At 60.1% G+C, this 27,842-nt stretch overlaps 1 protein-coding gene across 1 annotated transcript; it reads right to left on the bottom strand.

The window, feature by feature from the left end:
- On the bottom strand, nt 1–25,324 carry LOC119092460 (C2 domain-containing protein 3). Its single transcript, XM_037215423.1, has 17 exons — nt 25,117–25,324; nt 24,314–24,475; nt 23,595–23,783; nt 23,195–23,350; nt 22,780–22,912; nt 22,212–22,262; nt 22,045–22,115; nt 21,582–21,620; nt 20,829–21,116; nt 20,438–20,582; nt 20,034–20,206; nt 19,557–19,724; nt 18,667–18,851; nt 17,740–17,937; nt 15,987–16,538; nt 15,698–15,872; nt 1–102 (listed from the first exon to the last, which is right to left on the bottom strand). Exons 1-17 carry the CDS (start codon nt 25,258–25,260, stop codon nt 1–3), a joined length of 2,931 nt encoding a protein of 976 aa, XP_037071318.1. The 5' UTR covers nt 25,261–25,324.
- Nucleotides 25,325–27,842: the final 2,518 nt, after the last annotated feature.

The following is a 27,842-nucleotide window of genomic DNA, read 5'->3' on the forward strand; positions in this document are numbered from 1 at the left end:
CTAAGGCTCTGACACAGACTCGGATTCGGACCCGGGTTCGGACTCGTACTCGTACTCGTACTCGTGCTCGTACTCGTACTCGTACTCGGACTCGGACTCGGACTCGGACTCGGACTCGGACTCGGACTCGGACTCGGACTCGGACTCGGACTCGGACTCGGACTCGGACCCGGACCTGGGTCCAGACAGGCCGGCGCCAGGGGGCCGTTGGTTCCACCTGCACTGATCGCAACGGCCGGCCGACCGCGCGTCGATGAAAGTGTGGATCTTCAGCATCGTTATCGGGCACTTGAAACTGGGACAACTCCTTGCCGGGTGATGCCAGGACAAGTTACAGCGTTCGTCGGGACAAGATGGGGTCACTTGTGTCATGGAGGTCAGCACCTTACCTGCTTCTTGTACGTGACCTACAAGAAAGAGAACCAAGAGGCGCAGCTCCACAAATGGGTGGCGGCTAAATGACACTTTATGGTTTCGAGGAAACTTCAACCGCGGCAGTTCAAGCCTTCCGACGGAACCACGTCCAGAATCATACAACTAGTTTGCCTTTTCGATGCTGTTGTCCCACGCCTACTGTATCACGAAGCCACGTATATTACCAACGTAGACGTCACACTGCCAAGCCCACGCTATGTATGTTGGAGGGATCAAACATTGCAAATTTTCCTGACATTAATTCGAAGAGGAAACAATGACCGCATGACTGCCGCCCGGCGATGCATTTTAGCTGCGACAGCTGAGTGTGCCGGGACATTTGGTTTATGCAGCAACTGTCTAAAGTGAGCTTTGCCTTCACTGAGACAACTTTGGGCAGCTCAGAACTCGCGGAGAAATCCGAAAATATGCCTTGCTTGTTAAAGCCTCAATAGCAACCATCTTCAGATATGCCCCATAACTTGCAACGATGGGCAAAGCTGCAGCTTTCGAAGGATCAGATCCACTTCAAATGTCTTTTGATGTGATGACATTTTAAACCCATCGGACCTGCCACGTGGCCGCGTTCACATTTTATTGTGTGGCTCTGGTGACTGCCGTTTAGCCGGTTTGGGGACATCGTGATGTATAGGACAACCACAAGTGGTAGGAAGTAACAAAATATTGTAGCCACATAGTCCAGGACCGAAAATTCAATTAATTATTATCTTATCAATACTGATTAGTTTGTTGATTACTGCACACCTGCAAAATGTTGGCGAACCCGACTTAAACGCTCTAATTACGCTGCATCTCAGCAGGATTTTGCGATGCTCTTGAGGAATGGCGGCACATTGATGGTGGGAGGTTATCTTCCGTCAATGTTTGACCGCAGTAAACCACAACGAGGCGAAGCGGATGCAAGACAATGGGATAGCTTTCGCACAATGATGCCCAAAGATCAGCAAAAGGTCGACGTTAACAGTTTCGGTGAAGGTTGCCTTTGCTATGGTTCGGACTGCGACATTTGGCTCCATTTGGTTACATCAGTAGCGTTTGTGATTTCCCGCGACAGCCGGTGTCAGAGGACACATCAATGCATGTATCAGTTACACATGTCGGTAAATTACTTGAACGTAAATGTAGGACTGTAACGAGGAACCACCAGCAGCTCATAGGACTTCGAAAGCGACCTCTGTGGAAGTTGGAGGCTTTAGTGGGAGTGGTAGTTCAGGAATAAGTCAAGAATTGGCTCACATACACGTTTCCGTCTACGGTTTGTGGAGAAAGATTCCCAGCAACGGATTGAAGCCGTACGAAATGTTTTCTGAGCTTGAGCCATTTAGATGGTAAATAACGACGTTACTTTGATATCATACATAAGTGATCGACCTTTCAAGCGGAATGTTAACAGTTTTGCCGTGCGCTTAACTCTCTCCTTTTCCCTCCATTTAGATAAGCGCATTTGGACAAAATATTCCGACCCCGATCATCACCCTAATCACTACTCTGCGGTGACTGCGCGACTATAGGTAAGCGACCCTCATATGTGGGCTATAAATATTTACCAGGCAATCTTCTTTTGCGTCACAGGCGCCCACTTCATCAGCGCTGACAGTCGCTTACTCAGAACGTCTTTGACAACCGCGCATTATTTTGCCCTACAATCAGCATGGTACCGGCGCAACACGACCTCTCACGAAACCTGAGGCGTTTGTTGAGCCGTGCACGTATTGGATGACACATGGTATTGAGCAAGGTTCGAGAAAATCCCTGTACCCAACGCTTAACATGGCGAGATACATGCTGCTTTGCTCTGGCACGGAGGGAAATACCCGAGCGTGAAAAGCAGACAAAATATATTGGAGTCTAATTTGCAACCCTTCTTTCGCCATTTCTAGATAAAGCTCGAGCGACAACACAGCCGATATGCGCACATCTTTAAAATGCACGCATGGATCATGGACAAGCGAGTGTCGGGGAGAGGGAGGAAGCAGACGGCTGCATCAGCCGTTTGGCGGGGATCGATGCCGGCGGGAGGTCAGCGGCGGATGGCCGGGTCGCTCTGCCAACAGGCCGGCCGGCGATCCGCCGAACACCAGCTCCTAATTAGGCATCGGTCGGCGGTGGTGCCGCGTCGGCAGGTTGCAGTCCTGATTGCTAGCCGATGAGTGGCATAATTAATTCGGAGCTTGCCGTAGTCGACCGGGGTGGAGGTTGTTTCCAGCTCTGTGCCGGGTATCGATTGCAGGCGGTGAGGAGGTGGGAGGCGGGGATAGTTCGAGTCAGCATCAACTGACCTGCAGAAGTCGCTGTCAAGTACCCAGATAGAGCACAACAGAGATACTACGCATTTGACCCGGAATGTTGACGTTAAAGGTTGCAATGATCCTAGATGCGATCGTTATACATTCGACATTTGTTATGATCTAACTTTGCTGCACTGTTTCTTTTCAAACTGATCCACACGCATCGTTAGCTTAGTGAGATATTATTCACCTGACGCCGTGTTTTTTCTCTCCGTCCCTCTCCATGGCCCATCGAGGCCGCCTGTCTTCTCAATCTCGTTCGCAGCACTCCTCGGCAGCGGTGTGCGCTGACTGCATATTGCCGACCCGCCAAGCATATTCTCCGCGAATGAGCCCCAGCGGTCCCATTGCTCGCTGTCATAACAGTGGCACTCATGGCGGCGGTACCGAGCCGCCTTCCATAGGTCTCGCCCCTCCGCCGAGGCTTCCGCCATCTCCGGAGCGACGAGCGCGTCCAGCGCCGCCCCCATAATGCGTCGGCGCGCGCCCCGCCGCTGCCGGCAGCGACCGAACGGCACGGAAAACAGCCCATCAAGCCGGCTGAGACGCAACTAAGAGCGGTGCTTACAGCTCGCGGCTGGTGGTCGGTCAGCGGTCAGCATGCCAGAGCGCCCGCCCGGCCGCCGCTCCTCCCTGTGATCCCGCCTCTGTCTCTGTCTCGGCACGCTCCCCTGCCCGCGTGCTGCGCCGCCCCGGGCCGTTCGACGCGAGCCGACCGAGCCCCTGGACGGCGTCGCTGCTCGCAGCCGCCGCCATCTGATGGGTGCGGCACAGGCTAATCTCGTCGGCGCAGGCTGACCTCGTCAGTGCAGGTTGACCTCGTCGGCGCACGATGACCTCGTCGGTGCACGCTGACCTCGGAGGTGCAGGCTGACCTCGGCGACACACACCGACCTCGTCGGCGCAGGCTGACCTCGGCGGCACAGACCGACCTCGTCGGCGCAGGCTGACCACGTCGGCTCAGGCTGACCTCGTCGGCGCGGGCTGACCTTGTCGGCGCAGGCTGACCTCTTCGGCGCAGGCTGACCTCGTCGGCGCACGCTGACCTTGTCGGCGCATTGCTGATCTCTTCGGCGCAGGCTGACCTCGTCGGCACAGGCTGACCTCTTCGGCGCAGGCTGACCCTCGTCGGCGCACGCTGACCTCGTCGGCGCATGCTGATCTCTTCGGCGCAGGCTGACCTCGTCGCTGTGGCGCGGTGTGCGGCGGGCGCGGCCACGCTCCGCGGCGAGAGACTGTGGCGGTTGGTTAGAGTTGCCGCCGCAGCAACGAGTGAAAAGGGAATGGCGATCTCGTCGGCTGCGACGGGTATATGTGGGCCGTCACCCGACCTCTGGGGACGGGATGCTGTCCTGGTCGTCACCCGACCTTGGGGACGGGCTGCCGTCCTTTGCTGTCACCCGACCTTTGGGGACGGGCTGCCGTCCTTTGCCGTCACCCGACCTCTGGGACGGGATGCTGTCCTGGGTCGTCACCCGACCTTTGGGGACGGGCTGCCGTCCTTTGCCGTCACCCGACCTCTGGGGACGGGATGCTGTCCTGGGTCGTCACCCGACCTTTGGGGACGGGCTGCCGTCCTTTGCCGTCACCCGACCTCTGGGGACGGGATGCTGTCCTGGGTCGTCACCCGACCTTTGGGGACGGGCTGCCGTCCTTTGCTGTCACCCGACCTCTGGGGACGGGCTGCCATCCTTGCCGTCACCCGACCTTTGGGGACGGGATGCTGTCCTGGGCATTCACCCGACCTTTGGGAACGGGCTGCTATCTTGGGCCGCCCCGCCAGCCAGAAGAAGAGCCGGCTCGTGTACACAAGAGAGATCCAATGGTGTGTTTGACTTAAGCTCTCGTGATGGACTTATTCATGTGATGGACGATGCTGCAACTAGATAAAATCTTGTGAGAACAAATGGTTTTGATCAGCCACAATTTAAACTAGCGGATCAGTTTTGTACTACTTGTCATCTGCTTTTTCCTCTTTTGGCTGAAGGTCTTCAAAGAATTTGTTAATGGATCTGAATCAAACGTATTTATGTGCATATACAAACGAACAACAAGTGCCTTACGAGAAGCATGTATGATATGTATATCACGCTTCCCCTGTAGTCCTTTTTCCAGCGTGTGTGTGTATGTGGTTGTCTCTGTTCCACCGCATGCGAGGTCGGCAATAAACATGAGAAGTTACCTTGCCACACTGAAGCTCACCAAGTGCCACTCCGAATGTTTTTCCTCGCGCGGGGAATCTCGGCCTGCCAGCCTGGCCCGACCCGACCCACGCGCTCGCGCCGCCTCGTCACGCACGCTGCCGTGACCCGGCGGTCAGTGACCGGCCTGTCCGCTTTGTCGATGCGCCGCGTGCCAGGGTCATTGATTTCTGATGGGGGGATGAGCGGGACACACACGATCTGGGAGGATCCCATGGATACAGCTGCTGGCGTCATCACGCGCTCAGAGATGGCCGCCAGACGACGGCGTGTCGGTGCCGATCGGTGGACCGAGTGGGGCGGCCGCACAGCGCCGGCAGGGGGAGGGGGGGGGGGGGCATTGGGCAGATGATGGCGTGTTCGGTGCCGATCGGGGGACCGAGCGGGGCGGCCGCACGGCGCCGGCAGGGGAGGGGGGCACTGGGCAGATGACGGAGTGTTCGGTGCCGATCGGGGGACCGAGTGGGGCGGCCGCACAGCGCCGGCAGGGGGAGGGGGGGGGTGGGGGGGGGGGGAGCGCACTGCAGGAAGAGTACGTACGATGCATGCAATACAAAGCACGGTTAGCGTTGATGTGAGAGCGCGTCAAGCCGCGATCGCTCACGGTTGTCTGTTTTCAGCGGCGTTCATTTGTTTCCTCCTTAGTACCACTTCTCGGGTAACGCCGCCGGAGACCTGCGACATCCATCAGGCGCCGTACGCTGGAGGCGGCGGCAGTCGCAGTGCTTTCGCGGCGATTTATGTGCAGACATCGCTCAGGCGGCCGCGATGTGCGGGCCGGTCCGTTTGATCCGCGCCGGCCGGAGAGCGCCGCCGTCCCGCGCGACATGTCGGACGCACGTGTCGGCCGTGTTATTCCGGGCGGGAGCGCCACACTTCTCAGCCATATCCAGGCCAGGTCAACACGGCGCGGCGCCTCCGTCACACTCGGCCGGACTGGCCGGCCGCGTCCCGGTGACAACGGCACCAGGGGCGTGCCCCGTCGCAGATAAGGTCAATGGCGGACGTTCCGCCGAACGGCGGGGGTACGGAGTGCGGGAAACGTGCTCCACGCTTATCAGCTGCCGGCAGGCACCCAATGCGCCGCCTACTTGTTAACATGGGAACGGGCGGAGCTGCGCTGCCAGCCGGCCGATTCTGCTCAGCGCTCAACTGTGCGTAGTGCTGGCTTCGAACAGCTTCAGTATTGCCCCAGGCTGAGGCCTTTTCGAAGACCAGCTATGCTGCGCTGCTGGCACAGGCCGTTGTTTTTCTTCTGGCAGCGGCTGGTACAGACGAGGTTTACGACAGCGGGGATTTTTAATTAAATTCCTGATATCTGCTCCGCTGTGCGAGGAGAGGGGAAGGAGGCTGCACGAGTGGGGCGAAGCCGAGAAGGCGCGGGACGGGCAGGGCGCGGCTGCTGCAAATGGGGCGCAGCAGCGCGCGACAGTGGAGTGATGAGAGCCGTTAGAGGCTGGAACCATTCCTCCGGGTAGGAATGTTTGGTTTGGAATCCAGGGGCTCAACACAGAAAGACACAGGAAATAACGGAAAAAGCAGAGAGCGACGGAGGAAGACAGTGCGAAAAAGTAGAGCTAGTGGTGGGGAAACGCCGGGGACGGCAGTACCATTTGGAGGTGAAAGGAAATGAGAGTGATGGAGAGGAGAGCGAGAAATTGAGAGGACAGAGGAAAAGAGAGAACGAAAGAGAAAGAGAAAGAGAGAAAGATTCAGATAGAAGGGAGAGAGAGAGAGCGAGAGAGAGAGAGAAGAGAGATAGATAGAGAGATATAGAGAGATAGAGAGAGAGAAGAGAGAGAGAGATAGAGAGAGAGATAGAGAGAGAGAGAGACTAACTTCTTTTTTCGCAACGAATTCCGAAAAGAGCTTCGTTAATAAAAAGGAGCTAATGTAAGGTGATGTCACGGGAGAAGTGCAATGTAATAACGTAAGCATTCGTTGGCGCCCTTTTCCTCGTTTGCATTTGCCAACACCGGAAAAGCAACCCATCGAAATGTACTTGGCCCCATTTGTTAAGCTGTGATCCACGGCGTACAATAAAACAATGTACAAATCCAGATGTTCGAGGGGGTGTTGTACTCGCGCGTTAAATAGATGATTGCTATTATGATGACAGTCTCGGTATTGGTATCAAAGTGCGATGTTATACATGGAACTAGCGCGCCACGTTCATGATGTGCCAATAGGCGTCGGTCAAATTATGAAAGACAAGGTTTTGTCGAGTGTTTGTCTCGTGAATCGTGGCGGTTTTCCTCACAGCACTTTTGCACTATTCTGAGCCGAACGCTAAGGAGACTTCACACCCTGGAGGCAATCCGGGGCATGCGTTTCCAGCTTTTTACAGCCTGGCGTGCCGGTGGGGTGGCTGTCATGGGAGTGGGGGCGACTGAGTGCACTAGACAAACGGTTGTTGACACAGCCCACTCGCAGCACCGTCGGCCGGAGCCCTGTCTCACAGCCCGCCCGCTGACGGATTGCGGCGTTCGCCTCTGGATGGGAGGCCGAAGAGAATTCCTGGCAGCCTGATGCCGCCTCTCCCTCCCGCCCCCCCCCCCCCCCCCTCCCACTCCCTGGGCGCTCTTCCGGTCCACTGTTGGAGCGTTTAGCGAGTCTGACCGGAGTCTTAGCACATGTTGTCACTGCTGATTGTCTGACAATGAGTTCGTTTGTGCATGACGCATGCACCAGTGAAGCGCCTCGCATGGAGTGAGACGAACAAGATGATGTAAGAGGCGAGAGATGCCAATTGTCATTTCGCATATGATGTCAAAGCCTGGGGTAATGAAGCCATACAATTTGACCTTGCTCAAGTTATTCTTATCAACGATTCTATAATTAATCTCCAATGAAATTATGAGAGCTCAGCGGGCAGAAGCTCAGCGATGTGGCATGTGCACGATCGCTCACAAGCCGCACAACTAAAAATTTAAACGTATGGGTTTGGCTAGGCTTGGCAATGTCAGTCGACGAAATCGGTACATTTGTAATTGGATACACTTTTGGGGGCGGCCCCCAAACCACTGTAAAGAAAGTAATTATTTGTGATGGATAGTAACAACAGTAAAGCTTAACACTTTTCTGTGTAGTGTTCGTCGCCCAATGTTTAATGTCTAGTGTTTGGGCTACTGTGTGCTGCATTTCAGACCGCTGTGGAAATGGCGGCATTGGCCAATTCGCAGTCTGCAACTGATGTAATTACGGATGGGCCAGTACTTGTGTTTAGCGATTTGTGGACGGTGGATTCGTCTAGACCGTGGATTCGTGGTTCTTGTTCTCTGTATGACCTGGATGCCAGAATTTGGTATTCAACCTTGGAAGTGACCCCAAACGTGGGAGCCCATGGTTTCCACTTGGGCGCGCATGACTGGTTGCAAATGTATGCAGCCAGCCGAGCGGACAACGCGACGATTGTCCGCTCTCTACCCTGTCAGAATGGGTAGACGACGTGTCGCTGTGATGCAAGCAATGGAGGTATGCGTTCGTCTGACATCTGTCTAGAGCAGCTCTTCCCCAACCGGCAAGCTGTATGTGTCCCGTGCTCATCGAGTTGGGAAGGATACATGTCGTTGATATTGTTGCTTTAAGACAATTGCGTCTAATGCGGCTTCATGTTTTGCAACGCCTTTGATTCAATGTGATACAGTTTTCACTTCTTACCGCTTCTTGTCACTGAACATTGTATGCACAGCGACAACAGCTGCGATGAACATAGCTTCTAGAAAACACGACGGCCGGCCCGACCCCGGGCTGTCGAAGTTAGCAGCCGTCGCAGTTAAATCGGAGTTTAAGTAAGACTCGATGGACCCGCGGCCTCATCTGTAGTTCAGGGCGGATGACTCCGGTGTATACGTGGATATTGGGACAGGCTATTAGTCGCAGGTAGTGAAAAGATTGGTCAGAGCATGTAGCCAACACCATGACACCCAGAGAGTGATGGAGTGTTTGTCGAGCGCGTTAGTCGTCGGCGACCTTAAGGCGATGTCGGTCACTGTGTTCGGCTTCGTCTCTTCTTGGAAAGGCCTGACAATACCAATGACTTTCACCGTCTATAAGCGTCTTTCAAAGAAATCTGTAACACCTTACGATCTATATTACATTCAGTTTAATTATATTTGTTGGAGAGTGTCCTGCATAGCTATCATTAACACACAATAGATTTGGGTGAATTTCAAATTCGAATTTTGACAACTGTTTGTGCGTGCGGTAAATAGTTCGCCAAATTACAAAGCATCAATGTCAGATGTAGCCGTCGGCTTGCGAGACTTTTCGCCACACTAACAATACCTACTCTATCTCAGGTATGCCACATTTTATGCTTCAATTCTTCAGTACATGCTCGAAATGAAGACCGAGTGAGAAGCCCTGCGCTCCGTCCGTACACTGACGTCCCGCATACGAGGTGCCCTCCTCACCCCGCCAGCGTGGAACAAAGCCTCTCCGTGCATGCGCAGTAGTGCAGCGGAATTCGAGACCGATGGCCGACGCAGGACATAAATAACCCAGTTCGACACTGATGGCCACTCATTATGCTGAGGAAATCATTCAATGGGCCGAAAGCACACATTCCGGTTTGACTATTGGCCGTCAGTTGTGCTCATGCAAAGTGCTGTGTTCCCGCTGAACGGGTGCAGGGCCATGGTGCCGTGATGACGTGATGCGGTGCATCGCCTCCGCTAGTGGTGATCAATTGCAGCCCTTAATTGTGGGAATCTGTGCCTTATCCACGAATAGTGGCATGCTGACAAGGTCCAGGGTTTCCTGACGATGTAAATCGACTGCATGTCCCGTTCTGGAATGCCCGCCTCCCAGCCACCTTTATTTTCGTCGCCTTCATCACTGCCCCGCTATCTGTCTGGCACAGCTCTGCGTCCTCTCAGCAGCTGGACCAATTTTAGCGCCCGATTTATATTTGGTGGCTTTCAACCAAGCACGTCCGCCGCCGTCTTCAATAAGCGTGGTCACTCGGCGCCATCTCCGCCAGAGCGATATGGCGTAATTGCGTCCGGGGTTCGACTCTTCAGTTTGGCGGCCGAAACACATGGCCCAGCCCGCTGACTGTTGTCTACGGCGGAGTCGCGAGCGCACAGATTCGCCCGTTCTACTGAGCGGAAAGGCTATTAGGCATCTCGTTTGTCAATTGCTGCACGCTACTGCGTTGTACCATCTGTAAGCAGGCACATCTTTCAGTTTCAGCGCATTTTTGTGGCGTCCTACTTTGTTTGGTTATATATATATATATATATATATATATATATATATATATATATATATATATATATAATGGAGTTAATAAACCGCTGGCAGAATGCAACCTGCATACCAATTCCCAAGCCTACAGCTCCAAGACTCCGGTCTCCACCTACGCGCACGTCAATGTTCGCGAGTCGCTTTACCGATACTGCACCTCCATCCGCCTGGCCACCTGCCATCTCGGCCCACCTGGTGACCTGCCACCGCCTGGTCAGGAGATGACGCCTCTCGGGCGGAGCGGCCGACCGTGGCCTGCCGCCGCCTGGTCCGGAGGTGACGCCTCTCGGGCGGAGCGGCCGACCGTGGCCTACCGCCGCCAGGTCCGGAGGTGACGCCTCTCGCTCGGGCGGAGCGGCCGACCGTGGCCTGCTGCCGCCTGGTCCGGAGGTGACGCCTCTCGGGCGGAGCGGCGACCGTGGGCCTGCCGCCGCCTGGTCGGAGGTGACGCCTCCGGGCGGAACGGCCGACCGTGGCTGCCGCCGCCTGGTCCGGAGGTGGACGCCTCCACTCTCGCTCAGGCGGAGCGGCCGACCGTGGCCTACCAGCCGGTCCGGAGGTGACGCCTCTCGCTCGGGCGGAGCGGCCGACCGTGGCCTACCGCCGCCTGGTCCGGAGGTGACGCTCTCGGGCGGAGAGGCAGACCGTGGCCTGCTGCCAGCCAGGTCCGGAGGTGACGCCTCTCGGGCGAGAGGCAGGCCGCGAGCCAAACCCGGCAGTTCCGGCTGCTCACCGGATCACGCCGAGAGCGGCCGGGCCGAGATTACTCTCTATCAGCGCTCCCGGAGAGCCCGGTCGCCCGCGACGGCGGACCAGCGCGTGCTGCGAGCGGTCTCAATCTGCGCCGCAGTTCGGTGGGCCGCGTTCAGCCCGCGCTGGATTCTTGTTGCCATCAATTTTCCAGCGGCTGGGCCAAGCCTCTCAGCGGAGTCGGCGCACTGCTCGGGCCGCGCGTCTGTGGCCGCCGTCACAGGCAGGAACGGTCTCGAGCCGCCGGGGTTACCACCGCAGTGCGCCGGTGGTAACCCCCGGCGCACTGTCGGGCCGCGCGTCTGTGCCGCCGTCACAGCCAGAAGCGGTCTCGGGGCGGCGGGGGTTACCACCCATGCAGACACCGGGTGGGAGTTTCCCGGAAATGATCTAGGGGTCAATAAAAGGAAGTTTGAGTTTAAAGACCCAATCGGAACACTGGGGCACTGCAGCTGAGCAAGTAATACGAATGTGTGGACTCACGCACAAGATCCTGTTCGGGGTGGACTCGAGCGATCTGGTTGCTTTAGCGATCTGTCACACTGGTTCGCATGGTCATATCAGTCTATAGCTAATGCTGTGATCTCGACCAGACTGCCGGGCAGAGGCCCACGTGGCTAGGCGGTCAGGGCTCACGTATCTCAGTGGTCAGAGGCCACGTGACCAAGCTGTCAGAGAGAGGCCCACGTGACCAAGCGGTCAGAGGCCCACGTAACTAAGTGGTCAGAGACCCACGGACCAAGCTGTCAGAGAGAGGCCCACGTGACACAAGCGGTCGAGCCCCACGTAACTAAGCGGTCAAAGACCCACGTGACAAGCTGTCAGAGAGGGCCACGTGACCAAGCGGTCAGAGGCCCACGTAACTAAGCGGTCGAAGACCCGCGTGTGACCAAGCTGTCAGAGAGAGGCCCACGTGACCAAGGTCAGAGGCCCACGTAACTAAGTGGTCAGAGACCCACGTGACCAAGCTGTCAGAGAGAGGCCCACGGACCAAGCGGTCAGAGCCCCACGTAACTAAGCGGTCACAGACCCACGTGACCAAGCTGTCAGAGAGAGGCCCACGTGACCAAGCGGTCAGAGGCCCACGTGACTAAGCGGTCAGAGACCCACGTGACCAAGCTGTCAGAGAGGGCCCACGTGACCAAGCGGTCAGAGGCCCACGGACTAGCGGTCAGAGACCCACGTGACCAAGCTGTCAGAGAGAGGCCCACTGACCAAGCGGTCAGAGGCTCACGGACCAAACGGTCAGAGGCCCAACGTGACCAAGCTGTCAGAGAGAGGCCCACGAACCAAGCGGTCAGCAAGCAGGAACTAACTCTGCATCGTCGCCATTACAATCTCACAATCACCCATAGTCGTCATCGCCACTGCCTATGTCGAAGCCTATCATCATCAGTTAGATAATGGCAGCGGCAGCAGCAGCGGCAGCAGCAGCAGCAGCAGCAGCAGCACGACGATCGGTCATCACCATCAGGAGTGAATATTTCCCCACCGCAGATGCGTCAGCTAAAAATCTGACCAGCATGATGCGCAAAGGTGGGCCCGATTCAAGCTCAGATTCAGATTCGACCGCACGGCCGGAGATAGCGCAGGACCGCGACTACGAAAATAGCCAACCTTACGATTGCACTGGTTGTCTGATCGTGTGATCTGATCCGGTGCTCACTTCCCATCGGGGCGGCCGCTCCACTTAGCCGTCATTGCCGTGGACTTCAAGACCTCGGGCGTTACCGGACAGTGGGATGTGCTGTGTGGGTGGTCATGCCTGTCCTTGTCAGAAATGGACCCATTCGGACCAGTGTAAGCCTGGGCGTTTGAAGCTGACGCCCCAATGTAGGGCACATTAGCGGAAAAAGTGCAGTGTGGAGCTCGGGGATGCATGTAATCGCTCTCTCTGGCTCTCTCTCTCCTCTGGCTCTCCTCTCTCTCTCATCTCTCTCTCTTCTTTCTCTCTCTCTCTCTCTCTCTCTCTCTCTCCTCTCTCCTCTCTCTTCTTCTCTCTTCTCTTCTCTCTCTCCTCTCTACTATCTCTCTACTCTCTCTATCCTCTCTCTCGCTCTCTCTCTCTCTACGATTTACTCTCTCTCTTCTCTCCTCTCTACTCTCGATCGCTACTCTATCTCTCTCTCCTTCTCATCTCTCCTATCTCTTCTCTCTCTCTCTTCCTCTCTCTCTCTCGTCTCTCTCTCTCTCTCTCTCTCTCTCTCTCTCTCTCTCTCTCTGTCTCTCTCTGTCTCTCTTTCTCTCTCCCTCTCTCTCCTTCTTTGTTTGCCATCTCTCTCGCTCTGTGTCTCCCGCCCTCTGCGATGTTTTCCGGTCTGCCGCAGCCGCTCGGGGCAGCCGAGCCGCCGCCGCCGTGATAAAGTGTCGCCGGCCCGGCCCACAGTCGCGGCTTCCACTCGGCCCGGAGAGCACACACAAATCGCCTGATTATGCCAGGCCCGGTTCGCGCGGCGAGATCTAGGGCACCCCCGGCGCGGAGACTGCGCAGCGGACCGGATGTTCCGCCACACGGTCTCCGTGTGGCGGGACACGAGGTGTGACAACTAACGACGCGATCCAGGTGGCTGCAAACGAGCTCCCTCGAGCGAGCGCCACGGCACCCGTCTGCTCCAGCCCACCCCAGCCCGGGCCTCACGGTCTTCCGGTCTGAACCCCCAGACTATCACTTCGCCTGCATTCCCCATAAACCAGCTGCGGCGAGCTCTGCCGTCGGGTCGGCCGGGCTGCAGCTGTGGCCCTGGCCGGCGCTGGCCCGGTCCCGGCCTGGTCCGGCCAGGCGCGCGCCCCACCGTCCGGCGGCTGGGACTCGCTCGCCGACTCGGGCAGCGTCGGCAGCGCCGGCGGCCGGCCGCGACCGCCGACAGGGGGCGCCGCCGGGGCAGGGGGCTCGGCGTGCAGCGGAGCTGGGTGGCAGGCGGGGAGAGGGCCAGCGCGCTGTCGCGAGGCTGCCGCGTCGTCTCTGGGGAGGAATGCAGGCTCTGCTTTTGGGAACCATTTACGTGAGTGTTAGGATAGAAAAGGGGATGGTGAGTTTGCCCTTTAAAGCACGTGCATAACCTGTAATAGCGTGGAGCAGCGGTGGTGATGGACCGGCCATGTCAAAATCAATGCCACCTTAATTACAGCTCCAATATGCCGTACTTTGGGTGCTCATTCCCCCATCACACACAATGGCTTTGTTTGCTTCCGCATAAGTACCACAGTGCCACTGCATGATAAGCTCATATATAGGGACCACATAGAAGGTTTAAAAGCCTCATGACGTGCTCCAGTACCTACCCCAGACGTGCGCCGTATTGCTGGTAATTCCAGTCACTTTTGGGTTACAGAATATCTATGCAGGCGCCTCTATCACATGTGATTGTTTCGGTTCGGCAGCCGTTCTGTCCAGAAATCAACAACTTTGCTTCTGTATTGCATTTTAGGACCAAAATGCAGCCTGGGAATCGATATACCAGACGTTTATTACCATAAAACATGCAAATCCAGCAAACACAACTGAACAAAAATGCACGTGTGAACGTAACGAATTACACTTCAAGGAAACACGAACACGCATTCCCGTCGTCAGAGGAGTCGATATTTGTTAACAAGTTCTCGTGCGACGGCGTACATAAAAAACACGATGTTTTCGATGATGCAGTGAGCTCAAATTACCTGCAAATGGACGGCAGTGAGAAATACTCGATAACACGCTCCGACCAACGCGACTCGGCAAGTTCAGCGCTAGTTTTCGCGCACCAGCTCCCGGCTGATGGCACCTAGCCCGCTGGAATGCATGACAAGCCCTGGCACTCAGGGTCTCTGGGACACCGCAAGCCTACGCTCTACCCCGTCGTCCTTGTCGCCCCGCTCTACGCGAACAACCGCCGGCACCATCACCCGTTACGTCAGCCATCCTTCAATGCCCGCGCCTTGCACACAACCCATACACCTCAGTTCTGCCCGAGGGTCACTGGCGGTCGCTCCGTCCCGACGACGGCGTCCGTCGCGGCCGGAGCGCGGTGGCCTTAGCGCATGTCCAGCGCCGCCGCCAGCCGACTCCGCCGGGCTGAGCGCCGCCCGTCGCGGCCGGAGCGCGGTGGCCTCAGCGCATGTCCAGCGCCGCCGCCAGCCGACTCCGCCGCGCTGAGCGCCGCCCGTCGCGGCCGGAGCGCGATGGCCTCAGCGCATGTCCAGCGCCGCCGCCAGCCGAATCCGCCGCGCTGAGCGCCGCCCGTCGCGGCCGGAGCGCGGTGGCCTCAGCGCATGTCCAGCGCCGCCGCCAGCCGACTCCGCCGCGCTGAGCGCCGCCCGTCGCGGCGGGCGCGGTGGCCTCGGCGCATGTCCAGCGTCGCCGCCAGCCGACTCCGCCGCGCTGAGCGCCGCCCGTCGCGGCCGGAGCGCGGTGGCCTCAGCGCATGTCCAGCGCCGCCGCCAGCCGACTCCGCCGCGCCGAGCGCCGCCCGTCGCCGCTGCCCTCGTCCTGCCAGGCCGGTGGTGGCGGCAGCGGCGGGGCAGAAGCGCCTTCACCGTCACGATGCTGCGGCGGCCGGAGGTCGGGCGCCCGCGCCTCCTCCTCCAGCGACGCCAGCGCCGTGGAGGTACGATCGCTGTCGGGCGGCTCAGGCGCCGTGGCGTAGCTGGCGCCGCTGCTGGCTGACTGCGTGACTGCCTCGGACAGGCGGCTCATGTCGCGTGCCAGGATCGAGCCCCAGCGCGGCGGCCGCCACGTCCGGCGGCGGCGGAGAGGCGGCGGCGCCGCCGCCGCCGCCGCCGCCGCCGCCGCACACCGGCACCCTCGCCCCGCTCCATTTCCTGCAGGATGCTGATGAACAGTTCGGCGTTGGAGGTGGCGCGGCCGGCCATCTCCGAGTCGGACGTGTTGTTGAGCGAGCGCAGGTTCTCGTCGAACGGCAGCGAATCCGAGTCGTCAGAGGTGGCGGCCGGCGCCGGTGTCTCGACGCTACGCCGCACGGCTGTCTCGATCAGGTCGACCACGGAGGCGGGAAGCTCTGAACGCGCCGTCTGCGCGCCGCTGCAGCCGCTGCCCGACTCGCGCCGGTCCCAGGCGGCCGACGCGCGCAGCTCGGACGCCTCCGAGTCGCTGAAGAGGCGGCTGCCGGCTGCCGCCACCTCGGGGCCCGCGGTCGGGCCACCGCGCACCTCGCGCCGGTGACAGAACACGCCGCTCGCGTAGTTGCCCGACGACACGTCGTTCATAGCGCGCACGTACACCAGGTCGCTGGCCGGGTCGTCGGAGCGCTGCTCGCGCGGCGTCCGGTCGGTGAAGCTGTGCTTGCCGCTCCGCCCAGCAGCTGTCGCAACGGTCGGCTCCCAGGAGCCATTTCCCGTGACGCTGTCCGTGAGAGAGGTGTACGTTCGCGAGTCGACTCGCTCGCGGCCCCCGGTCAAGGCGTCTCGAGCCTCCCGGCCGCGGGCGTGGCCCTCCCCGCTCGGTCCGTGCCGGGGCCGCTCCTGCCGCGAGCTCCCTGAACACTGCGTCCTGTCCGCCGGCGAGGGCGAGCTTTGTACAGCGTGGCTTTGTACTGAAGTTTGGCAGTCAGCCCGCTCCGGCTCTATGCGGCGCATCATGGCCGCCTTCAGCGAGTCCAAGTCCTCCAGGTTCTTCCTGGAGACAAAACGCGATCGCCGTCGTCATGCTTGTCGAGTGAGCGATGTCATACAAAACAAGTGTAACACGCACCAGGTGGGCCGTTGAATGTGACGCGCTCGAGTGGGGGTGGGATGAGTTCAATCCGCCTAAGATCTTCAAGCCAAGGGAGCTAGACACCAGAGTCATAGGATAAGTAGACCTGTATGTGAACTCATTGTGTATTTTTTAAACCTTCCTAAGTCAAGACCTTAAGGTCAAGTAAGGTCAAACAAGGGTAGTATTTCAGATCGGTGTCTGCAGCGTCCTCAGACCTCCTCAAGCAGCCAACTTTACCTTAAATACTTGTCATACGCAAAAGGTCGATCGAGTTTGTTTCAGACCAGTGATATTTGATCGTCCAACGGTGATCAGGGTGGCTTAAAACCTACAAACTTGTTTAGATTTGTGACGTCGAATAAGGGGCAAGGAATACACTGGGCGGTATGTTCCTAACACCAAAATGTATATCGGAGTCATACTAAGTTAGTGACTTCCTGTAACCTTCATGAAGCACACATAAGACACTGGTTGACGCGCCTTTGATCGCAATATTCGAAAAAAAGACGTCAAAAGCTGTCCCCACAACGCAAGCTCTCCGCTAAAAACTTTGTTTTAGTCTCGGTCAACCTCATGTCTAACCCACGGGCGAAATCGGGCGATTTAGACGAAATCCTACACCGGATTGCCTAATCGTCTACGCGACTGTCGCAGATGTATGGCTTCGTTTGTCGCTCCATTGTCGCACCATATTGAACGACTCCCTATGGATGGCTCTGGCTGAGTCATTGTCTTACTTTGACCCGCCAGGTCAGCCGTAAGGTCAGCGACCTTGTAAGGTACATATAACTTGGGCTATCAAAAGGTCGCCTATTCAATTGCCTACAGCATGGCAGAGTTGGCATGAACGTATCGTTCGTAAATCATTCTGGAAAATCTTCAGGGCACAAATTGCCCGTTAGCCCCCGGCACATCCGAGACCGTGTTAACGTGGTATTGTTATATCGTATTAGTGCAAATTAATGACTCAGTGGAACCGCGTGTAAACACCCATATGCTAACCGAAGTGCTTCACCGTAAAAACGAGCCAGCACTTGCATATTTCATGGAAACTTCATCACAACAGACATGTATGATCTGCGACCACTAGTGCGCTGTATAGTGCACAATGTCGTCTTACCTAAGAACTGATGTCAGAAAGGACCTCGTCCCATTCATCAGTTCGCACTCATCAGCCGACGGAAGCATCTGCAGCAGACACTCTGGTGATGCGCCGCTACCGCCACCAGTCGGCGGCCGCGGCAAGTTCAAGTGGTTGGCGTCGCCGCTGGACACCGCCTCCGTCTCTACACGCGGAGACAGTTCGAGAGGCGTATCCCTGCAATACGAAAAACACACGTGCATGGAGTGTTCGAACCATAACACCCACAGACAGCGGACACAGCGAAGTACAACTGGTGGCATTATCATTGACATTATTGGCATTGGCACAGGAAAATTACCCATTTTTACGGGATGTTTTGATCGATATGAGCACGCATAAAACAGACATACAATGGGAAGCTTGTTTCGCTCCCTTTCCGAAGCCGAGGTACGATAATCCACAGACCAATGGGCGGATGTCCAAGTGGCAATGAGAAGATGGGCTCCTAGCCGAACCCCATGGGATAGCGGCCGTTAGGGGCACGATCACGCTGGGCCATGACGCTGGGTACCCACATAAAAACGGCTGTGTTCATATAAGGCAAGGTCGCGTTGAAACGACGGCGTGATGTCGAGGACACAACCGTCGGCATGATCAACTACTATACAAATTCAAACATTGGTCCCCAAACACGCACAACTTCGGTTTGTTCATGCCATTGTCAAAGGGTGGTACCCAACCGCACATGAAGGCCAGTTTACGTAACTTCACACACGTGGAAATAATTATTCACAAAATTAGTCAACTAAGTTATTATTCCTGGACACCAAAACACTGGCTTCTTCCGAAGGTCACAAAGTCTTTAAAAAAACACGTCGAAGCATGCATCAAACCCCCGGCAAACCGTCACCGATCGCGCTGTATCCCACGCAGCGGCGACGAACAAGTGCGCGGCGCACGTACCGATCATGGCTGGCCCGTGTCACCGCTCTGATCAACACCTCGGGGTACCGGGTCAGGTGGGAGGGGAACGAGGAGTGGCGGGAGGAGGTCACGTACGAGGTGCGCTCGGGGTCGTCCAGGGTGACGGACAGGTCCAGGCTGTCCCGCTCCACGCACGGCACGTCGTCCAGCGGACGCAGGCTCAGCTGAAACACATGATGACGCCGGTCAGGCGCGGAGCCGTTGACTCGCCGGCCGCGCCATGGCAAGTGCCAGCGGTTTCAGATGTGCGCTGCCACGCCTCTGCGCGGCGAGCATGCCGTGAGCAGTCAGGTGCATCCGATAATCGACTTCCATCGATAAGCAACTTCTTGCTGGATTCTCTCCACCCAGAACAGATCATTCGCCTATCCCTTGCGCCAAAATTTTGCACTCTACTAGATGCCGCCTGATACGTGATGCCGATTTGAGGGCGGCTGTGTCGCTCCAGATACTTTCCGAGTGGGGAATACGATTTTAGAATATCACGAGGCGTCCTAAAAGAAAACATACGCAACCATTATTCACCACATAAGTCGTCGACCAACGCCGCCCCCTTTCCCCTTCCTTCATTTCGGCCAGTCCCTGCCGCCGCCGGCCTCCGCACCGTCCCCAGTCTAGCGGCGCACCTTCATCTGTCCGCCCCCCCCCCCCCCCCCCCCCCCCCCCCCCCCCCCCCCCCCCCCCCCCCCGCCTCTCCCTCCTTCATTTCGGCCAGTCCCTGCCGCCACCGGCCTCCGCCTCGCCCCAGTCTCGCAGCGCACCTTCATCTGTCCGCCCCCCCCCCCCCCCCCCCTCCGCCCCTCCCTCCTTCATTTCGGCCAGTCCCTGCCGCTGCCGGCCTCCGCCCCGCCCCCAGTCTCGCAGCGCACCTTCATCTGTCCGCGACAGACGCCGGCCAGGTCGACGATGTTGTACCAGCCGAGCAGCTCGTCGAGGCCGTGCAGCAGGGGCACCAGGTCGATGAGCACCAGCCCGAGCACGCGGTCGCGGCCGGCACCGCCCCGGTGCCACACCTTCAGCACCAGGTAGTGGAACTCCTGCGGAATGACGGGGCGCGGCTCATACAGGCAAACACTCGGCATGTTTCACATGTGTTCGGGGTTTCGAACTCAGATCGGCAGAGTGTACTGCAGGTACAACACGAGACTATTCTGCAGGCATCGCACTGCTCTGTCGCACGAACAAAAACTATACATTGCTGATATAAGCATGAGAACTCCTGGTATTTTGGCGTTCTCAGCTTTAAGTTAGCTAGTTCTTAGTCCTTTGCCAGTTCTGGGTTTAGGAGTTCTTACTCTGACCATACCGAGCTTGATCACACCCCCGGCACCCCACCAGTGACTCACCTGCTGCAGCAAGTCTCGTCCCACCCAGACGGTGCGGCTCCAGTTCCAGCGCGGTCGCGTGCCCGTCTTCAGTGGGCTGCTCACTACACCGCCGGCAGTCTGCGCGCTGACGAACACGCGCGGCAGCTCGCGACGCTCGCCGCGCACGATGCGCGGCAGGTGCAGCGCCTCCACTACGGTCAGTTGCGCGCGGAAGGCGGCCGCCTCGCCGCGCGGCGGCGCCACCTCCGCCGCCGCCGGTTCCGGCGCGCCGTCCAGCGAGCCGGCCGCCAGCGTGGTGGGCGTGGCCGGGCCGGCGGCCGACGAGGGCGCGCCGGACGCTGCCATCGGCGAGTTCTGCAGCGAGGAAGGCGGGCGGGGCGCAGGCGAGGCGGCGCCGGACGGCGACCGGGCCGGCTCCAGACCGCTGGGGCGGGAGGAGACGCCTGTGCCGGACGTGTTCGGGCTGGCGGCCGACGAGCCGGCCGTCCGCTCAGTCCGCACGTACAGCACCTGCTGCTCGTGCGGGGCCGGGAAGGCCGCTTTCTCCGTCAGCGGCACGGAGCGGTACTCGGAGCCGCAGTCAGACACGCTCACGGAGTATCCGGCTCCGGCTCCGGCTCCGCCCCTCGGCGGCGGCCGCCCGTCAGACACCCGCGAAGCTCTCCGCTCCGGCTCCCGGGATGCCCTGCGGTCCACCGGCTCTCCGGAGCCGCCCCGCTCCGCCGGGCACACGCGAGGAGCCGGCGCCGTCTTCGGCTCCGCTCTCCCGTCAGCATCGGTGTCTTTCCCGTCGCCGTCTCCGTCCGAGCCCACCGCCGACTGCTGTCGGCGACCGAAGATGGAGCCGGTCTTACGGAGCCGCTCCAGGTCTCGCTCGATGCTGGTGAGGATGTCGGAGCGGTCCTCGGCCTGGCGGTCGCGCCCCGTCGCCGCTGGCGCACCCAGCGGCTTCCGCAGCCGCTGCAGCATCTCTGACTCAGAGGTTGGCTGCGAGTCGGAGTCTCGACCCTCCTCCGCGTCCCCGGCCGCGCCCTCCTGCGAGATGGGCGGACTCTGGCCGTCCCGCGAGCTGGCGCCCGACTCCAGCTCCGTCTGGCTGCCCTCCTCACGCGTGGCGGCCGGCGGCGCGCGTCCGTCCGCCCGCGGCCGCTCCTCCCGAACCCCGCACACCCAAGTGTGGCGGCGCGACACGGGTGGCTCGCGCGCCGCCTGCCGCAGCTCCAGCTCACTGCGCGGGTCGCACTCGAACCGCTCCGGATTAGACGGTCGCTCGGTGACGTCAGGCGCCGGCCGCAGCCCGTTGGCCCGCCAGACTTCGCTGTCCGAGCGGAGCCGTGCGTGATTGGTCGCCGGCGCGGCGGCGTCTCCGCGCGTCGGCGCCTGATTGGCCGCCGGTGCCGTGACGTCGGTGCCGCTGCCGAGGTCGGCCCGGCTGCCGGCGGCGGACGGCGCCGTGTCGACGCTGAGCGTCATCTCGAGCGCCGGGTGGGCCGGGTCGTCACCGGCGTCGAGCAGCGTCAGCGGCACGGCGAAGCGGCGCGTCTGGCGGCCGTCCTCGCGACACGCCTCCACCAGACCGAAGATCTGCGACGAGCTCAGCACGCCCTGCCCGAGACGGACGGAAACGTCAGTGGCCAGCAGACGCGGAGGGGGGAGGGGGACATCGCTCCCGGAGAGCGCGCACGGTGGCCGGGGAGTGTCACTCATGGTAATGCCTGCATAGACTGGCAACTTTGTCCATTCGCGACGACTGCGTGTACTCGATCCTAAGATACACAGGAGCTCGTAAATACGCTCACGTTTGCCTTTATGAACGCCAAGCCCCGCACAACAAATCCTCAGCAGTAGCATTTCAATCAAAGCTCCTGTCCGCTCTCCAGTCTCCCGCCTGGGGGCGGACAATCGAAGCTCAGGCTCAGACCAAAGGACCCCACTATCAGACCTAAGCTCAGACCACATAGGTCAAACCAGCCTCCGTCCCACACAAAACCGCACACTGCCTCGGGCGCCGCCGCCGGGTGCTGCTCACCCGAGCGATGACGCGGTCCCGCACGACCGGGTAGAAGCTGCGCACGACCACGTCACAGCGGACGCCGGCGTCTGGCGCGCACGCGGCCACGAACGCCTCGGCCAGGTGGCTGGCGTCGGGCGCGCAGTAGCGGTGCTCGGCCCGGTGGCCGAGCGGCGGGTTCACGCGGCTGATGGCCGGCTCGGTGGTGAAGCTGCGCAGCCGCAGCTCGCCGGAGTCTGCCGGCGGGACGCGCCCAGGTCACGGGACGACGGCAGGGTCGAGTCCAGGACGACAGGAAGCGTGGCGGGAGACTGGGGCATGACGACGGGACCCGACGGAACGGTCATGCTCATAAAGATAGTGCAAGGTAAGAGGCTCCTGAGCAACTGATGAGGATGCCAGAGCGAAATTTCCTAGGCAACTATGTCCGCGTTGCAAGTGGAGTGACACAGCGGCATACGCATATGGATGCCACGGAGAAGACTGACAACTGCTGCATAGCTCATACCACCAACACACATTGTCCGGGCCAGCTTGTAGTCAACTACACAGCTGAAATTCCAATCATCCCCAGCCAGCGCCACACAAGCGATGCTTTGGGCACGTTACCGCAGTAAGCATGAACGGATACTCAACCACGAGTAAAATCGTCATGTGGTGCAGCTTGTAAGCAAACACCTCCTGAAATGATGCCAATCTGCATGTCTGCACCAGCACACTCAGAGGACGGGCCGGCCGGGGCGGGCGGCTCACCAGCCTGCGTGGGCCACGTGTACTGCACGAAACAGTCCACCTCGCCGCTCTTGGCCTCGTTAATCTCGGGCACGTGCAGCAGACGGTCCAGGCTCAGCTTAATGATGCAGCTGCTGCTCGGAGGTGGCGCCGCCTGGGAAGCCGATGGCGAACCACGCGCTGTTCAGCATCGGCTCAAATACACACGCCACAATTTGAGAACACGATCATAGATGAATAACTAAACCAGAACATACTTTTGTGCTGCTGGAAACTAGTTTTCAATAAAATCCCGTCGATTGTTAAGACTTTATCCTGATTCGTTGTCAAGCGCATTAAAAAATCAGAAGCCAGTCGACGCAGGCAAACAAACGAGCAAAGCAACGCAGACAGATACGGAGCGACGACAGGCCCAGCGCCAGAGTGGGCAACTAACCTGTTTGCTGCGCTGGCGGCGCTGGCGCGGGGGCGCGCCCCACTGCTCCACCTGCTGGTGAGTGCCGGCCGCCAGCGTCAGCTGCAGGTGGGCGGGGGTGGCGCCCGTGGCCGGGTGGGTCACCGTCGCCCGACCCTCGTACGCCATCACCGGCGACTGCAACCGGCAGCAGGGTCACACGACGTCAGGCGGGCCTCGCGCGTGTCACACCGCCGCTGGGGACTGGGGGAACAGCGGGGAATGCAGCGGCCAGTGTTGACAATCGGCCGGGCACTCGTGACGGGCAGGAGTTCTCGGCGCAGAAGTCCCTGAAGACCATACCCCAACATGACAGGCCGACAGGGATGTTCTCACACGAGATCAGATGAGCTGACCGACACCCCGGCAGCCCCCCTCTCACCTTCATCTGCAGCACGGTCTCGGTGACGTCCGGCTGGGAGAAGGTGAGGTAGAGCCGCTCCAGGGGCACGCGGCAGAGCCCCACCAGCCGGTCTTGGCCGGGACTGTGCGAGCGCTGCCACACCTCCACCACCAGCAGATTGTTGTGCAGTCGCGCCACCAGGGGCGCTGTCAGCAGCACCGGGGATATCTGTCCGCAGGGGTGGGCCTGTCACGGAGGGAGCGCACCACGGACGTACGTGTCTGTATGCTAGCTGATGACTCGGCAGGGGTGTCGTAGTTGCTGGTGGCTTTTTCCTCATTCACTGGGGCGCTCGTGAGTTATACGCACGGTACGTTAAATGACAGGTGATATACCGGACGGCACGCTGATGTCACAGCGGAACGAGCCGTTCCCACACGGATCCCACACGAACGCCAATTGGCCGTCAGCGGCTCAGCAGCTCACGCCGGACCGAGTTACACTGGTGAGCAATCAGCGACTGATAACACAGCGGCGTTCCCACACGAACGCCAATCGGCCGTCAGCAGCTCAACAGATCACGTCAGACCAGCGGTCTCACACGAATGCCAATCAGCCGTTAGCGGCTCAGCAGCTCACGCCGGACCGAGTTACACTGGTGAGCAGTCAGCGGCTGGTGGCAACCGAACCTAAGCCGTGCTATCGGCCGATGTTCGGAGCCGTCCAGCCCCAGAGCGTCCGGAGCGTCGGCGCCTCACCAGTGTGTAGTCGTACTGGGGCTCCTCCTCCGCCCAGCAGGTGACCGAAGAGGCGGCCTGCTGCAGCCAGGGGGCGCGCACCACCAGGTAGGTGTTGCGAAGGGCGCCGGGTCGGGCCGGTGCACCACAGCTCACGTGCAGCGCCCAGTGCACCAGCCGCACCTGAGCGGTGCACAGAGACGGAGGTTAGCAGACGCCGGGCCCGGCGGCAGCGATGGCGGACGGAGACAGGGCGGCGCGACGGTGGGGCCTCGACGACGACGCGCCACGACCAAGCCGCCCTGGCTGATCTCATAATACAGCTATCCAGTGCTGACACTAGCTTGCTCATCTGTCAGTCACAACTCCTACCAGAGGAGTTGTGATTGCTGCCTGATTGTTAGTACCGTTTAAAACCACGTTAGATTATGGATACATATGATATAATATGACATTATGTTCTGCAGCTACATTGCTATGCATGCATCACACACCATATTGAGGGGAGACCTTCCGGCGCTTAAACTGCGCGATCATATGGCTCACATGATGTTGAACATTATGCTGGTTGCTACCTTCCATGCAATCTTGCGAAAAGGTATTGAACACACGTCAATTATCTGTATTGGACACATACCAAATGTTTATCTCAAACTGTAACAGATAACCAAAACAAGGCAGCACAAAACCCGTGAGATGCCAAATTACACTGAACGGCTCATTAAGCATTCAGTACAACAGACCGAGTCACCACGCATGACCCGAACACGCGGTGGCCGTGTTCAGCAGGCCTGTGGTCCATAACCAACCATCTATGGCCTTACCTTGTCATTGCTGGCTGGTGCCGGGTTCCGTTCAGACAGTGGCTGCCGCTGCTGCTGCTCCTGCTGCGAGGCCTTCAGGCCACTCTCCGGCAGCAGGCACGGGTCCGACTGCACGTGCCTCTCCTTCTCTTCCTCGTACCGCATGTCCTCCTTCACCAGCTTCACCAGCTCCTCCTCCTCCACCTCCTCGCCGCTCTCGTCCGGCTCGTCCGCCTCCTCCGTCAGCTCCTCCAGCTCGGGCTCCGAGTCGCCGGCGTCGCCCGCGCCCGACGGCGGCGGCCGCGGCGCGCGCCGCGCGCCCGGCGCCGTCAGCGCCGCGTGGAAGTCGTCCTGGTCGGAGCCCAGCTGCAGCCGCAGCCGGACGTGACCGACCAGCGGGCGGCCGGCGGCGCGCAGCGTCAGCGGCAGGCGGCGGCTGAGCGCCAGCCGCGGCGCGCGCAGCAGCTGACGCAGAGGCAGCGCGGCCACGGCCAGTGTCCATGTGCGGCCAGCGGCCTGGCCCAGCGCTGTCACCTGCAGCTCGGAGGCCTGCCACAGGCGCACGCCTGCCGCCGTCAGGCGCAGAGGCACTACCGAACGGTGACTGAAGACCATCTCTGCGGCGGACGATGGAGACAGAAGTCAGACGGGGGCCACGCCTCAGTCACGGGTGCTCAGCGAGGGTCAAACAGGACCAAACCGAGAGGTGACGGACAAACTCAAACGGCAGCCTCACCGACACGAATGAACACTGAACCGAACTGGTAACCAATGCGAAATGAATGGCGCTCCATCATGCGTCCCTTGCCTACAAGCAGAAGCTGACACAACACAATGATATGACAAATCGCTGTCCTTAAAGCGTAGCGTCGTCAACCAGGCATCTCATCGCTACCCACGGCCGCCACCTTCCTCCTGGTCCACCCACCAGCGGCGATCCTCTTGCCGCCGAGCCGGGTGCTGCGGCGGCCGGCCGCCGCCGGCTGCTCCAGCGGCAGCTGGTACTCGAGGTAGACGCGCGTGTCGGCCGCGTCCGGCGCCGACGTCACCGAGCGCACGAACACCGGGTCGAGCGTGGCCGACTCGACGCATACGCGCAGAAAGCTGGCCCGCTGCAGCAGGGGCAGTCGCGACGCTGCCGGCGGGAGGGCAGCGAATGGCGACGGACGTGGCCACGGGAGGGGACGCAAAGATCAGCTCACGGGCGGCGAACTCTTTCAGGGCCTTACCAACTCGAGGCCTCCGATGCCCGCTTACGGTTGCCGGTCGCACGCAACACATCACGATCCATGAAAACGACGAGTTTCTCATATCGGCTGATCCCATGCCGGACCCCTACAAAATAATGTGGATAAGATTTCTGCGCAGGGTCATAACCCCGGTCCCAATGACCAAAAGTCACACCAGGCTCCCACCAACACAACACGCTTCACGAGGGTCATGAGGGCCACCCGACAGCGCCGCCCCGTCCCGAGACTTACAGATGTTGCCCGACTTGGCCGGGCGGCGGCCGGCCACAGCCCGCAGCGGGCGCCGGTTGGCCGGGTCGGCCGACAGCGCCGAGCGCGGCGGCAGCTCGAGGCGCGGCACCGAGCTGCGCGTGGTTGTCGAGGTCACGCAGCCCAGCGCCGACGTCGAACTCTCGGACGGCAGTGTAAACGGCGTGCGTGACCTCGGTGGCGCCGCCGGGCCGGCCGGCGGCACTGCCGAGGGGCCAGCCGCGGAGCACGCCGGCCGCTGAGGGCAGACGGCTGAATGTTGAGCGAAGCAGACGGCGCGCCGCACCGCCACAACGAAACCGACTGCAGTCAACGACGGAGCATTCACCCCCGGCAAATCAGGTGAACTCTCAAGTTCCGAAACACCGAGCACTAACCTAAGAAACGGCTAATACGACAGCAAACGAACCAGGCATGCCAAGTAGGCTATGTGTGTGTGAGAAGTGCCGACACACACATACACACGCACGCACGCACGCACGCACGCACGCACGCACGCACGCACGCACGCACGCACGCACGCACGCACGCACGCACGCACGCACGCACGCACGCACGCAGCAGCAGCAGCAGCCCTGCCTTGTTGTTGGCCGGCAGAACCCACCTGCTGCTTGGTCCAGATGACTCCCATATCGGCGAGCCGCGCCTCGACCTCGCTCTCGGGCGGCGTGACGGAACCGGTGCGCTCCAGCTGGCGGCCGATCAGGCGCGCCATGCGCTGGCGCAGCTCCTGGCCGCGCGCCAGCAGCTCGCCGATCAGCTCGTCACTGACTCGGGCTGCCGGCAGCGGGCGCGTCGCCACGCGCCGGCGCGCCGCCTCCTGCTCGTCGTCCGAGTCGGGGCCGGAGCCGGAGCCGGAGCTGGGCGGCTCGGCCGGCACCGCCGTGGACGCCGTGTCGGCCGTGTCCGCCGGCGCCGTGTCTGCCGTGTCCGCCGACAGCGTGTCCGAGAAGGTGACGCCCTTGCGCCGCTGCTGGGCAGTCGACTCGCTGGTGCCGCCGGCCCAGCCGCGGCCGCCCAGCGACGAGGCCGAGTACGAGACGCTGGTCTCCTGGCGGTGCCGCTCCCCGCCGCCGGCCCACTCTTCGTGCGCCTCCCTCTCAACGCCGTCGCCGCGGCTGCTCGACCACCGCAGCTGAGACGCCGCCAGACCGCGCGCGCCGCCGACCACCGGCGTCTTCTTCGGGCGCCGGCCGTTTGGGCCCGCCTTGACTGAGCGCGTGGCGGCGGCGCAGGGCCGGGCAGCGC

Source organism: Pollicipes pollicipes, unplaced genomic scaffold (genome assembly GCF_011947565.3).
Source record: "Pollicipes pollicipes isolate AB1234 unplaced genomic scaffold, Ppol_2.1 Scaffold_3447;HRSCAF=4054_pilon_pilon_pilon, whole genome shotgun sequence".
NCBI lineage: Eukaryota > Metazoa > Arthropoda > Thecostraca > Pollicipedomorpha > Pollicipedidae > Pollicipes > Pollicipes pollicipes.